Below are 13,331 nucleotides of genomic sequence, written 5' to 3'. Positions count from 1 at the left end.
AAAAAAAAGATATGATTTTGAAAGAGATTTGATTTTTTTGAAGTGAGGAAAGAGAAAAACAACAAAATGACACCAAACTTAAAATTTTTAGAAAATCAAACACAAATTTTCAAAAATTTTAAAGGAAAACACAAAGAAGACACCAAACTTAGAATTTTTTTAAAGGTAAAGAAACAACTAAGACTATGCAAATTCGAAAAATTAAGAGAAAGTAAAAGCATGCAATTGACACCAAACTTAAAATATGAAATTAGACTCAAATAAAAGACTCTAATCCAACAAAATAAAATACTCCTAATCTAAGCAACAAGATAAACCGTCAGTTGTCCAAACTCGAACAATCCCCGGCAACGGCGCCAAAAACTTGGTGCACGAAATCGCAATCACACTTTTGCAATTCCGCAAAACTAACCAGCAAGTGCACTGGGTCGTCCAAGTAATACCTTACGTGAGTAAGGGTCGATCCCACGGAGATTGTCGGCTTGAAGCAAGCTATGGTTATCTTGTAACTCTTAGTCATGATATCAATAATTCTCAGGGTTAATTGTAAAAAGTAAAAGAACATGAAATAAATACTTGTTTTGCAGTAATGGAGAACAGGTTGAGGTTTTGGAGATGCTCTATCTTCTGAATCTCTGCTTTCCTACTGTCTTCTTCTTCATGCACGCAAGACTCCTTCCATGGCAAGCTGTATTAGGGTTTCACCATTGTCAATGGCTACCTCCCATCCTCTCAGTGAAAATGTTCAACGCGCTCTGTCACAGCACGACTAATCATCTGTCGGTTCTCAATCAGGTTGAAATAGAATCCAGTGATTCTTTTGCGTCTGTCACTAACGCCTAGCCCTCAGGAGTTTGAAGCTCGTTACAGTCATTCAATCCTCAAATCCTACTCAGAATACCACAGACAAGGTTTAGACCTTCCAGATTCTCTTGAATGCTGCCATCAATTCTAGCTTATACCACGAAGATTCTGATTAAGGAATCTAAGAGATATCCACTCAGTCTAAGGTAGAACAGAGGTGGTTGTCAGGCACACGTTCATAGGTGAGAATGATGATGAGTGTCACAGATCATCACATTCATCAAGTTGAGGAACAAGTGATATCTTAGAATGGAAGCAAGCGTGATTGAATGAAAAACAGTAGTAATTGCATTAATCCATCAAGACACAGCAGAGCTCCTCTCCCCCAACCATGGGGTTTAGAGACTCATGCCGTAGAAGGTACAGTATGAAACGTGTAAAGTGTCATGAGGTAAAGATACAATGTCAAAAGATCCTGTTTATAGTGAACTAGTAACCTAGGATATACAGAAATGAGTAAATGACATAAAAATCCACTTCCGGGGTGCACTTGGTGTGTGCTTGAGCTGAGCATTGAAGCTTTCATGTGTAGAGACTTTTTCTGGAGTTAAACGCCAGCTTTTGTGCCAGTTTGGGCGTTTAACTCCAATTTTTGTGCCAGTTCTGGCGTTAAACGCCGGGAATTCTGAAGCTGATTTGCAACGCCAGTTTGGGCCATCAATTCTTGGGCAAAGTATGGACTATTATATATTGATGGAAAGCGCAGGATGTCTACTTTCCAACGCAATTAAGATCGCACCAATTGGGCTTCTGTAGCTCCGGAAAATCTACTTCGAGTGAAGAGAGGTCAGAATCCAACAGCATCTGCAGTCCTTTTTCAGCCTCTGAATCAGATTTTTGCTCAAGTCCCTCAATTTCAACCAGAAAATATCTGAAATCACAGAAAAACACACAAACTCATAGTAAAGTCCAGAAAAGTGAATTTTAAATAAAAACTAATAAAAATATAATAAAAAACTAACTAAAATATACTAAAAACATACTAAAAACAGTGCCAAAAAGCGTATAAATTATCCGCTCATCAGAGGGTCAGGCTGACAGCTTTTCAGTTCCTTCAACTTCTTATATTCCTTCCACTTTTGCATGCTTCATTTCCATCCTCTAAGCCATTCCTGTCCTGTAATTCATGAAATCACTTAACACACATATCAAGGCATCTAATGGTAATAAGAGAGGATTAAATAAAAGGAAATAAAAGCCAAAGAAGCATGTTTTCAATCATAGCACAGAATCATGAAGGAAAATATAAAACATGCAAATCATATGAATAAGTAGGTAAAGAGTTGATAAAATCCACTCAATTAAGCACAAGATAAACCATAAAATAGTGGTTTATCAGCTTCACAAATGGATCATACATATATTAATGATATGCAAGGTAGTTAAAAACTCAACTGCTAGCTTATAGTTACCTCAGGTCTGAAGATCAGATTCGACTGCATCTCGGTGTTTCTTGTGTGGACAGTCTCGAGCTATATGCCCCGACTTCCCGCACTTGTAACATACACCTAGTTTGGCTCTATGTGGCTCATCTGGAGTAGTCTCTCCATAGCCTTCCTGTAACATTGTTGACTTCATAGAGTAACATTTTGCGAATTGACTTTTCATAACCAATTCAGGGAAATTCGTTAACCTTTGTGGACTCACACAGTTGAAGATGTCTCTTCTAAGCCCTTTCTCATACTGAACACACTTCCACACCTCACAGTCAGCTGGATTTTCTTGACAAACTCTTGAGAGATGACACAAGTTGTCAAATTCACGGGTATAGTCAGCAACAAACATATTTTCTTGCTTCAGTTGCATTAACTCCAATTCTTTTGCAATGCGAATTGCATGTAAGAAATATTTTTTGTAAAATTCCGTCTTGAATCTACTCCAAGGGATATCTGTTAACTCCATCTGCAAGGTGTGATATAACTCCTGCCACCATTCCTGAGCATCTCCCTCCAACATGTAAGTCACTATTTCCACCGACTGTACTTCCGGTATGTGTTGAGTGTATAAAAATCTCTCCACATCTCGAAACCACCGATCAGTCTCTAACACATTGGCATTTTTGTTAAACCGGGGTGGACCACTCTTGAGGAAATCAATAAGGGTCATGGACCTATAGTATTGACCTATGTTGCTCGTACTAGCACCCGAGCTTCCATCTCGGGGTCCTCACATTGGTTCGGTCCTTGGATTTTCCTTCCAGTTACCTCGCTCGGATCCGCGAGTCGACTTTTGGTCCCCGTTCACACCAAACAATTGATATTAAGGTGATCACTCTCAATATCTCAAGTTTAGTTCTTAAAAGTCCCAAACGCATGCTCACGAACATGTATGCTACACATATTAGTTAGATATCCTAATAGCACATAGACATATACACAGGGAATGCACAGCAGCATATTCAGTCCGTCCTCAGGCTCTATAGGAACGAACTGCTCTGATTCCATAATGTAACACCCTACCATACCTAATCTTATGCTTAAGTCATAAGACTGAGATAGTAAGGTATTACGACCTCTAAAAATAGTAATATATATATATAATAATAGAGAAAAGGATACTTAATTAGGAGCCTTGAAAAACAAGTAAAACAAAATCGCAAAATAAAAAGCGCAACGCTCAGGAAAGGATTACTTGCGTGCTAAGAAACCTAATAGGAACATGATTAAAGCAAACAAAAGAGTAAAGGAAAGCCAAGGAAACAGTAACCTCTAAGAGGAGCAGCATACATAAGTTACTTGGAGAGTAAGCTAAATACATATATACAAATAGAAAACCAAAATACACCCAAGGACTACTTTGCTTTCTAGGATCCAGACGCCTAGCGAGGAGCCTCTCGACCTGCATCTAAAAAACAATAATACAATATGGAATGAGAATCGGAGGTTCTCAGCATGGTAAAAGTGCCACGCGCATAATAAATAAGGTCCTGAGAATGCCATAGGCAATCCTAGAACTCCATTATACAATTGTCCAACTTAATTACTAAATAGAAGCTATAACAGGGGTGATGATTGGATTTTTGATGGTATAGAATTTCACAAATGAATTCTCATTGCAAGTATAGTTTCTAAACCAATCAATAATCCTTTCATACAAAAGATTGTTTGTCACAAGTAACAAACCCCTAAAATTAATAACCGAAGTATTCAAACCTCGGGTCGTCCTCCCTAGGAATTACAATAAAGTGTCTTGTTATTGGTTGTGAGTTATTTTGGGGTTTTGATAAGAAGCATGAAAGATAAATGGCAAGAAAGTAAACTAAGGCCTAAAAAGGTCTTGGCAAGGGTTGGTGGTCAAGGATCTCTATCCTAATCACTAACCACAATATCAGAATTGGCAAGGATTAATCTCATTAAATCATCCTCTAACTAGTAGTAAAGGAAAGTCAAATGAGCTATATCAATCCTAGTCCATAAGTCCTAACTCTCCACTAATTCAATTAGTGAGAACTAGAGTCAATGGCTCCCAATCATCAATCACTTGGACATTAGTAACTCAAGAGGTCCTAAGTTACCTTTCCAAGCCAAGAACATAAAACTCTACTCTAGAATCCAACCAAGCATTTTCTCAAACACTTGGAAGGCACAAAAGAAAAGCATAGTAAATTGACAACAAGAATGAAATCTAACAACAATTATTGAAAGGAATTAACAACAACAATCAAAAGAAACACAATTATTATGAATTACCTTGAATTGAATTGAACACATTTATTATGAATTACCTTGATTGAATTGAAAGAGAGTAGAAGAAACAAAAGTAGATCTACAACAAAACACAAGAACAACATAAAGAAAATTACAACAAAAGAATAGAAGAAGATGAATGTAGCAACAAAGAATTGAGAAGATAGAACTAGAAGAAGATGTATTAAAATCTAGATATAAGAACTAAACCTAATCATAATCCTAATCCTAGAGAAAAGTGAGAGCTTCTCTCTCTAGAAACTACTTCTAAACTAATCCTAATGAGTGTGAATGAACTAATGTCCCTTTGCTCTTCAATCCTTGGCTTTAAATAGCATCTTTGGCGCCAAAGTTGGTTGAGATTGGGCCCCACAACCCTTGAACCGACGCGTACGCGCACAGCACGCGTACGCGTCCATGGGGTGATTCGCAAGGTGCGCGCAAGCGCCAGGTGCGCGCGCGCGGCCATGGGCGAGTTCAACTTCTGTGACTTTTCATGATTTCTCCACTTTGCATGCTTTCCCTCTTCACTCCTTTGATCCATTCCTAGCCTTTTTAATCTGAAATCACTAACAAACATATCAAGGCATCTAATGGAATCAAGGAGAATTAGATTTAGCTATTTTTAAGTCCTAAAAAGCATGTTTTCACATCTAAGCACAAAGAAGGAGACAATCACAAAACTATGCTAATTCAATGGATAAATGTGGGTAAAAGGTGATAAAATCTCTTAAAATCAATACAAGATAAACCGTCAAAACGGGGTTTATCAAGGGGTAGGTATTCTAAATCTACCAAACTTACTCAATTTCAATCCTAATCTAATACCAAACCATTTCTCCTTTTCCTTCATCCCTCTATCATCCACAATGCAATAGAAACAAGCAACCAAACAAGTTCACGCACAAGTAATGAGCAGATAGTACAAATAGCAAGTATAATAGGTAGCAGGTGATATAAATCATTTAGGCAAACCCAGGAAATGCAGTGCAATCAAAACAAACAAATGCATATGATGCATACCTGTCCTATGGCTGATGGGGCCCATCTGTCAGTTATCCAGCCAACCCAACAAGTCTGAAAACCGTAGATTGTTCCCTATCGCACATCTCCAAGAGTCCATGCATAGATTTCACATTCAATCATCATATAAATCACTCAATGGGGCTATCCATACTTGGGAATTTATACGTGCCTGATCACCCTTACGACGTAGGGTCAACATAGTATCGAGATTCAACTTAGAACACGTGGTGGCAAGCTACGGTTTTTACCCAGAAAAACTCGTATCTCAGATATCATCATTCATAAGCCATTTCATAGTCATAATCATTATTTAATCATTCATTAAGCCATGGCATGTCAACTCCTTTTATTAACAACTTCCCTTTCACATTTTTCATCATCATTCCCTTATAATACATCACGTTTATCCTTTCCGGGTCCTGACCAAACTATTTATCAAACTCTTCTCAACCTTTTTAATATCGAATAATCTTAAAATGAACCCAACTCTAACATTAAATCAATCACATAAAACGAAGATTAATCTTTGACTTCTCGGACCCATGACTATCATTAAGACATCCTCGACACTCTATTTTTTTCTATTTTTAAGATAACAAATGAACTCGGAATTGAGAAAACTATATGTCCAGACGTTCATCTCGGAATAAGCTTTCTAACAAATCAAAAATCACAATTTTTTTATTTAACTAGTCTTAGAAACAGAGGAGAAACACTGACTGCTCTGCAGTGCTTAGAAACCAGAAAACAGCAACAGCATATGATATCTAAAATTCCATATAAAATTCAAATTAAATCCAATAGCCTTAAAAATTAATATGATTCAACTTAACATATCCAGGTTTATTTTCCAATTGATTTCAGGTCAAAACCATTTTTAATGAAGGAGTTATGTAACTTGGAAGTTGAGTAACTTTCTGTAGAATTCTGTTTTAAAAGCCAATGAACATGTCCTCTTTCAAGTCCCATAACTCACTCATTAAAACATGGACTGCCCTGAAATTTAAATCACAACTGCTAAGAATAATTAATTTTCACCTCCAATTGGTTGCACTTGAATATCCATTCATAATCAGAAGTTATAAGCTCTCAAAATTGCTGATCTAAGAAAACAAAATCTGGCTTTTATTGTATAACGCATCGTATTTCAAAAATTCATACTTTTAAAACCACAAGTCCAACCATTCTAAAATTGTACGACATTAAAATAATAGGACTAAAGATTTATTTAAAATTGGTTTCATTTCAAAATTCATTTTGAAACATTCGCAGCAGAGCCAATAAGTTACTGCTGTTCTAAAAATTATGCAGTAAAAATCAGATTCCACGACTACAATTTGAAAATTCACCATAAATCATACATTTAACGAAGAGCTCCCAAATTCTCCAGTTCAGTTCCAAACATTCCGAGGTTTAACCAGGACTTGGTTTCACGCAATTTCGATCATCACAGAATTAGTTACAGCATATGCAATACCACCATTAATAACTTCCACACCTCATAATTCCAATATATATCCACCAACAAATCTATTCCAACAACATTACAAGGCTAATCATTAAATACAACAAACAATTCAACTTATTCTATCGTTCCTCTAACCTAGTTTTCACAACACCGTAAATATTAAACGTGCGAAACTTAAACCATACCTTGACCGATCACTTAGTTTCACCCAAGGCAGCCTCACAATATAAATCACAGCCCCTCCAAGCTTAATTAAAACAGCCCCAAAACAAGCATTGATCACCAATAAGCCTCCAAGTACTCCCAACTCAAACCCAATACATACATACATACATACATACATACATACATACATATATATATATATATAACTCAATTCACCTCTGATTCACATATATATCCAAATTCAGATTTTTCATCAATAAATAAAAAATTGGCTAGGGTTTAGATTGTTCTTACCATACCCATTGATGATTGGAGTGCAACCCAACTATTATCCAATTTTAGTTTGTACCTAAACCACCAAAATTATCAAAATTACTCAAAACCTCAACAATTTTTGTGTAGAAAAGGGGCACAGAGAATTGGAAATGAATTGGTGAAAAACTTACCACTTTGTTCGGATAGAATTGAAGAGGACTCCAAGACGAACGCGTGGCCGCGAACGGCTCGTCAATCGGAGCTCAAACGAGGAAGATATGATGGATCAAAGATGGCGAGGGTTTGAGAGCTTCTCCTCCCTTCTCCAAATCTGTTTGTATCGTTGCATGCAAATGGGGAAGAAAGAGCTGCTGTTTAGTTTAAATGTTTGGGTCCGGTTTGGATCCTGGTTCAACCGGTTCGGCCCTTTCGGTCAAATTTTGGGCCAAAATTTTGAAATTGATATCAAAATTCTCGTTTCGACGAGCTCTATCCTATTTTTATTTTAGTTTTACATTTTTAGCTTTCCTAATTAAAATTCAAATTATTGACTAATTATTCACCGATTTTAGCGGGGTTTATACCTATAAACTCAAAATGAGCTTCCTGCAGGGTTGATATGTTCCCTTCTATCTCAACGGTACATCATCCTTTCCTAACGCTAAGATTTTCCTCCACATTTCATGTATTTTATCTGCAAAGTATGAGGAGCATATTTACTCTCTACATTATTTAAAATAATGAATCTTAAAATGACAGAAATTTATCTATTACAAAAGTATGATAACACTGTATTGGTGCATTATAACACAGGAAAGTGGGAAAAACATAATAGTTTAGTAAATTTCAATATACAAACATAAATTACCTTTAATCTAAGGTAATCTCCGAATGTTAGACCAATTAAAGTAATGTCCTCTTCTAATGAGCCAGATACATCAACCCAGCATTCATAAGACAAACAAATTGCACTGTGTCAATGGCATGCATGTTGAGTATAATACCAGATTCCTTAATCTAAAATGATCTATAGGACAAAAATTATGTGGTTACACTTACAAAAGGGTTTACCTTAGAAATTCATGTGCATCCTCTTTTTTGCCATTACCAAGTTGACTTTGGGTACTCCTTAGTTTGGGAGAATATGGCATGCCCTTAGAAGAGAAGAGAAGAGAGTGGATATTTTGTATCTTTTGACTTCAAAATTAAACTTTCAAACTCACAGTTGAAACATTTTTTATTTGCACAAAAAATTTGCATAGAATTGTTTAATAATTAACCCTACTAACGGGGTTACAGAAGATAATATTCAAGAAATATGGCATGTAAATTATTCCAATGAAAAAACTCAACAAATGCATTTTCACATCTTTCAAAATTAAATGCACTCACTGATTGAATCTTCTGTTACTACAAATCGAGTCTTTTTTAACCTAGGAAGGATAACGTAGGAACTCTTTTTAATTCAGGGAGAATAATGTAGGAGAATATATTTTTATATTTGTGTTGTTACTAAAGTAATCTAGTTTAACATATGTTATTATATTGTATTATGAGTTATTTCCACGTCCAAGTTATAAAGATTTTTTCTTGTCCTACTAGTATAAATATGTATATATATTTTCTTTTGGATATCAACTTAAGTTGATTGAGTTATATTTGAATAAGTTGTGTATTTATTTTATGTAAATTTTTTTTAGAGTAAGAAGTATATATTTAGCTTCGCCAATCAAAGTAAACTTTTGACTATTTTATCGAAAGTGGATTATTAACTTTGCCAAGATTAGTGACAAAAATGAAATCCCGACATCATAAAGCTACTCTTGAAATAGTAATTATAGCTATAATCAAATTTTAGTGGTGGAGGAGATGATTGAGCCAACTTTTAATTCGACCCTTTTCTTTATTTGTTTTTATTTTTATTTTTGTTTTTCTAAAAAATCTGTTTTTTAGAATTTAAATTCGAGCAGACATAATCCAAAAAATAATTGGATCAAATTAGATCATCCCAACACTTAAGTAACAATATAGGTCGACTAAGTTAGACTAGTTAAATTTCTGAGCATAAAATACTATCTATAATCCCAAGGTTTTATGATAAATATATACAACAACATCTATCTACATTCAGACTTATAATACATCATATTCATAGCGTACAAAGTATGTTGTCATCTATAGGATTGATCTGAACCTAAGTCAACTTATAGATTTGAATTTCATATATATTACAGCTTTAGGCAATAGGATTGCAACAACATACTTCAAAAATATCATCTAAGGGGGCATGATCGCCTGTACCTTCGTCTTTTCTCGCATATAATAGCTCCTTCCCTTTGAACACAAACATCCCTCCCTAAGAGAATGAAAATTGATGAGTTTAGAAAATAATGCAGTGAAGATTATTGAGTTTGTTTCAGTCCTGTGCTGCTAGACAAAAATATATCAAACCTGCTGCAACACACCACTTCTATCATCTGGTGTGGCTTCTATCGTATAGTTCTTTGTAGCATTCCGCAAAGCATCAAATCTAGATTTTGATAACACCTTTGCCTGTATATATCAATTTCTTCATTGAAACATAATAACAAACAGCATGCAATCGATCTCACTCATAACCATGGTTTCAAATTGCAGTCCGCAACTGCAATGCAGCCCCAATATTACTGTTTTGGTGCTCACAAGCAAGTTTCGTCAATTTTTGGCATCATAGTGCAACTACAACCACGAATGGAACCGCAATTTAAAACCATGGATATGACTACAGAAAAGTCAGTGGTTAAGCTTACACTGGCAGGGTTAAAGAATGTACGACCAAAACCATAATATAGGTCCAAAACATTATATGCCTGAAAGAAAGAAGAACTGATTAACATACATATGTAATAGAAGATGAGATTTAGTAGGTGAATATACCACAGTCTACCGATATATGTTACCTTGCGGTCAGGATCTGCATAGAGACAATCCACTGGAAATGGTAACTTAACATACAAAAATATCAAGTCAAACAGAACATGTCAGTTTTGACATCAAGAGGCCAAAAAATGTGCATGGAAAAACAGATATGGAACAATAACAGGAATCCTTCAAAATTCAGATATATTAGAGTATTGAGATCCAAATGCTACTCCTAGGCCTGATCAAGATAAAACCAATTAACATGGCTATCCTATAAATTTGCAATTGAAATGGTTGTTTTAAGGTTTTGAATCCGAAAATATTTAACCAAATAATTGAAAATAAGCTTGATAAGCGTGACAATTACCATCTATAAACCCTTATGAAAATTACCATCTATTTTTACCAACATAATCAAACCCTCAAGGTTGTCCCTCACAACATAACCAAAAAAGAGCAAAAAAGAAAAGAGTAATGGTTCAATTTAGTTCCTAAAAAATTGTAAGCATGATTCATTTTAGTCCTTAAATTTTTTGAAGTATCACTCTAGTCCTAAAATTATATTTCGTAGGTCGTTTTATCCCTGAAGTTGTATTCCACATGTTATTGTCCCTAAAATACCTAAAAAGTGTACCTTCAAAACTATATTGATACTTTTGAAATTTCAGAGACTAAGATAAACACATATACAATTTCAAGAACCAAATTGAATCTTTACTAAAAGTGAATGACTTATCTCGTGTTATATTCAGTTATATATCTAAGCATATACTTTACCACAAAAACATTGAAAAAACAAAGCAAGAGAAAGAAATTACTCGCTCAGCAAGCATGCGGGCTTTACTGGGGCCACCAACTCCAACTGCAATTAGTTTAACACCAGCTGAATCAAACCTAGCTTTGGCTTCTTTCAAGGCTGAAGCTAATTCCCAACTTGGAACAAGATCAAACAAAGCATAATTAGAAGAACTATTCTTCAAAAAACTCTTCAATGGTCACCGAAAGAATATCAGTTACCAGCAAGGGCATCCAAAGTGCCTCAATAGGGCCACCACAGCTATGCCCTGTGAAAATCAATACCAGTATTCAATTAATCATGGTTGTTTCCGATATTATATATATTGTCCGAAGAAAGAATCTGAGCTGCATTTTAGCCTAACAGTCAGTTAAAAGAGGCTATCAAACCGGGAAAAGAAAACAAAATTAACTATTGATCACTCTGAGATTTTTTACAGCAGTTTAATTTGAAAGATACACATGCTATCAATTCAACTATTGTAAGATTTTTGACATTATTAATAAGTTTATGACCGGAAAAATACATGATGTAATTTTGTTCATAAAAGTTGCATTTAATATGTATTTAATCATTCATTTTCCATAAACTTATTAATTTATTCTTTTAAGGACCAAAATTATATCATATTTGTGTTTCTGGTAGAACTAAACTGGTATAAGAAAGAGATATCATGCATTTCTTTCAAGAACTAAATTAATGTTAAAAATCTTTCAACGACTAAATTAAAGTTAGATGAAGTTTTAAGAAGATTTATAGTTAGTTAGTTTAGTAAGAGGGAAAAAAATGATGATTTATTTTAAGAAGGGTTAAGCAATATTATACTAATTCAATCTCGAGAAACACCATTAGCTACAAAAAGATGCATCTCCAATTTCTCTCTGAACCAAAGATGGGATTAACTTGGGTTAATAATAATTGGCTTTGCTAATTTTTCTCGTTAATTCATGTTCTATCAGGCAACAAAATCAATTAACATGTACAAGAACAAGAAACACTGCGATAGGTACACTTTAGTCTCTACTATCTTGCAATTGAAAATGTAAAATAACTAACTAACAAACTTGTAATTACTAATAATGGTTATAACAGAATTTCTCTAATTAAGTTACTAGTGTATAAAGAAGATAGAAGGTTTCATTACCTGGTTTTGATCCCAAAGGTCTTTGAAGGCAACAGGGTCGCCGGAGGCGGTGAAAATGGTTACGTCGGCGAGTTCCTCGGCTACGGTGGGAGTGTAGTGCGAGGTGGAAGCTCTGGCAGAAAGGTTGTGTCTTCTGGTGAGGGCAAATGGGCCGGTTGGGCTTGGGCCCGTCAATTTGGAGGAAGTAAGAAGCATAAGGGAAGGGGCGTGAGAAGATGGGGGTGAGATTGAGGGGAGAGATGGTTTGAGAGATTGAAGGGTTGGGGTGGATGGAAGGAACGATAACGCCATCGAGTGAAGATGAAGCGTAGGCCTTTGAGACTTGAGAGTGAATGGTGTTGGGTGAATGGGCGTGCAGAGTCCAAAGGGGCAGAGCCAGGAAATTTTCCGTGGCGAGAGAAGCCAAATAAGTCGGATCAAGCTCAGTAAAATGATAAAATCAGAAAACAAGTGTAATAAAAATGAGGTTCATAATCATAAAGGATTATAGCTAAAAATTGATAGTGATTAATCTCGAGTTAATATTTAAATTGTTTTTTGATATTGCACTCGCGTCTTTAAATTTGTTTTTTATTTAATTTAATCTCCAAAATTAATATTCATCTTTTATTTTAATCTCTTAATTATTATTTTTTTAAAATATACTGATATGTCAAAACATAATTAACTACTAGTATTTTTACCTGTAATAACATTACGGGAATATAAATTTTAAAAAATTACTGTCTATTTTAATAGAAAAGATTTATAAAATCAAACTACTCTTACAAAAAAAAGTCGTTGATTGACAAAAGTCTCTGGCTAAGAAGATCGATGTATCTGTAGATAAAAAAGTTAAATAATAAGATTTTTAGTTATTATTTTTATATGAAAAATCTAATTTTTTATAATAATTAATTTTAACATTTCTTATCTAAAATTTAAAACAATTTAACGTGTATACTTTTACATTTAATTAGGTGTTAACTGTTAAATCTGTTGCACAATAGAAATAATTAATTTTTATACTTGCTATTTAAAAATAAT

The 13,331-nt window shown here is 34.7% G+C and overlaps 2 protein-coding genes across 2 annotated transcripts; both read right to left on the bottom strand.

The window, feature by feature from the left end:
* Nucleotides 1-2,277: 2,277 nt before the first annotated feature.
* On the bottom strand, nucleotides 2,278-2,970 carry LOC107482393 (uncharacterized). Its single transcript, XM_016102856.1, has one exon. It carries the CDS (start codon nucleotides 2,968-2,970, stop codon nucleotides 2,278-2,280), a length of 693 nt encoding a protein of 230 aa, XP_015958342.1.
* Nucleotides 2,971-9,543: 6,573 nt separating this feature from the next.
* On the bottom strand, nucleotides 9,544-12,733 carry LOC107482049 (thioredoxin-like protein AAED1, chloroplastic). Its single transcript, XM_016102432.3, has 7 exons — nucleotides 12,306-12,733; nucleotides 11,383-11,429; nucleotides 11,184-11,298; nucleotides 10,404-10,448; nucleotides 10,254-10,313; nucleotides 9,916-10,017; nucleotides 9,544-9,820 (listed from the first exon to the last, which is right to left on the bottom strand). Exons 1-7 carry the CDS (start codon nucleotides 12,594-12,596, stop codon nucleotides 9,701-9,703), a joined length of 780 nt encoding a protein of 259 aa, XP_015957918.1. The 5' UTR covers nucleotides 12,597-12,733; the 3' UTR covers nucleotides 9,544-9,700.
* Nucleotides 12,734-13,331: the final 598 nt, after the last annotated feature.

Source organism: Arachis duranensis, chromosome 1, assembly GCF_000817695.3.
Source record: "Arachis duranensis cultivar V14167 chromosome 1, aradu.V14167.gnm2.J7QH, whole genome shotgun sequence".
Lineage (NCBI taxonomy): Eukaryota > Viridiplantae > Streptophyta > Magnoliopsida > Fabales > Fabaceae > Arachis > Arachis duranensis.
Note: the sequence above shows the minus strand (reverse complement) of the source record. Positions and strands in the feature narration are given on the sequence as shown.

Excerpts from the sequence above, each read along its gene's own strand:
- LOC107482393 (XM_016102856.1), bottom strand. The coding sequence starts at position 2,970 with ATGACCCTTATTGATTTCCTCAAGAGTGGTCCACCCCGGTTTAACAAA.
- LOC107482049 (XM_016102432.3), bottom strand. The coding sequence starts at position 12,596 with ATGGCGTTATCGTTCCTTCCATCCACCCCAACCCTTCAATCTCTCAAA. Across the intron at positions 11,430-12,305 it reads ACCTTTGGGATCAAAACCAG|GGCATAGCTGTGGTGGCCCT; the intron begins GTAATGAAACCT and ends TGATTTTCACAG. Across the intron at positions 10,018-10,253 it reads CATTCTTTAACCCTGCCAGT|GCAAAGGTGTTATCAAAATC; the intron begins GTAAGCTTAACC and ends TGATATATACAG.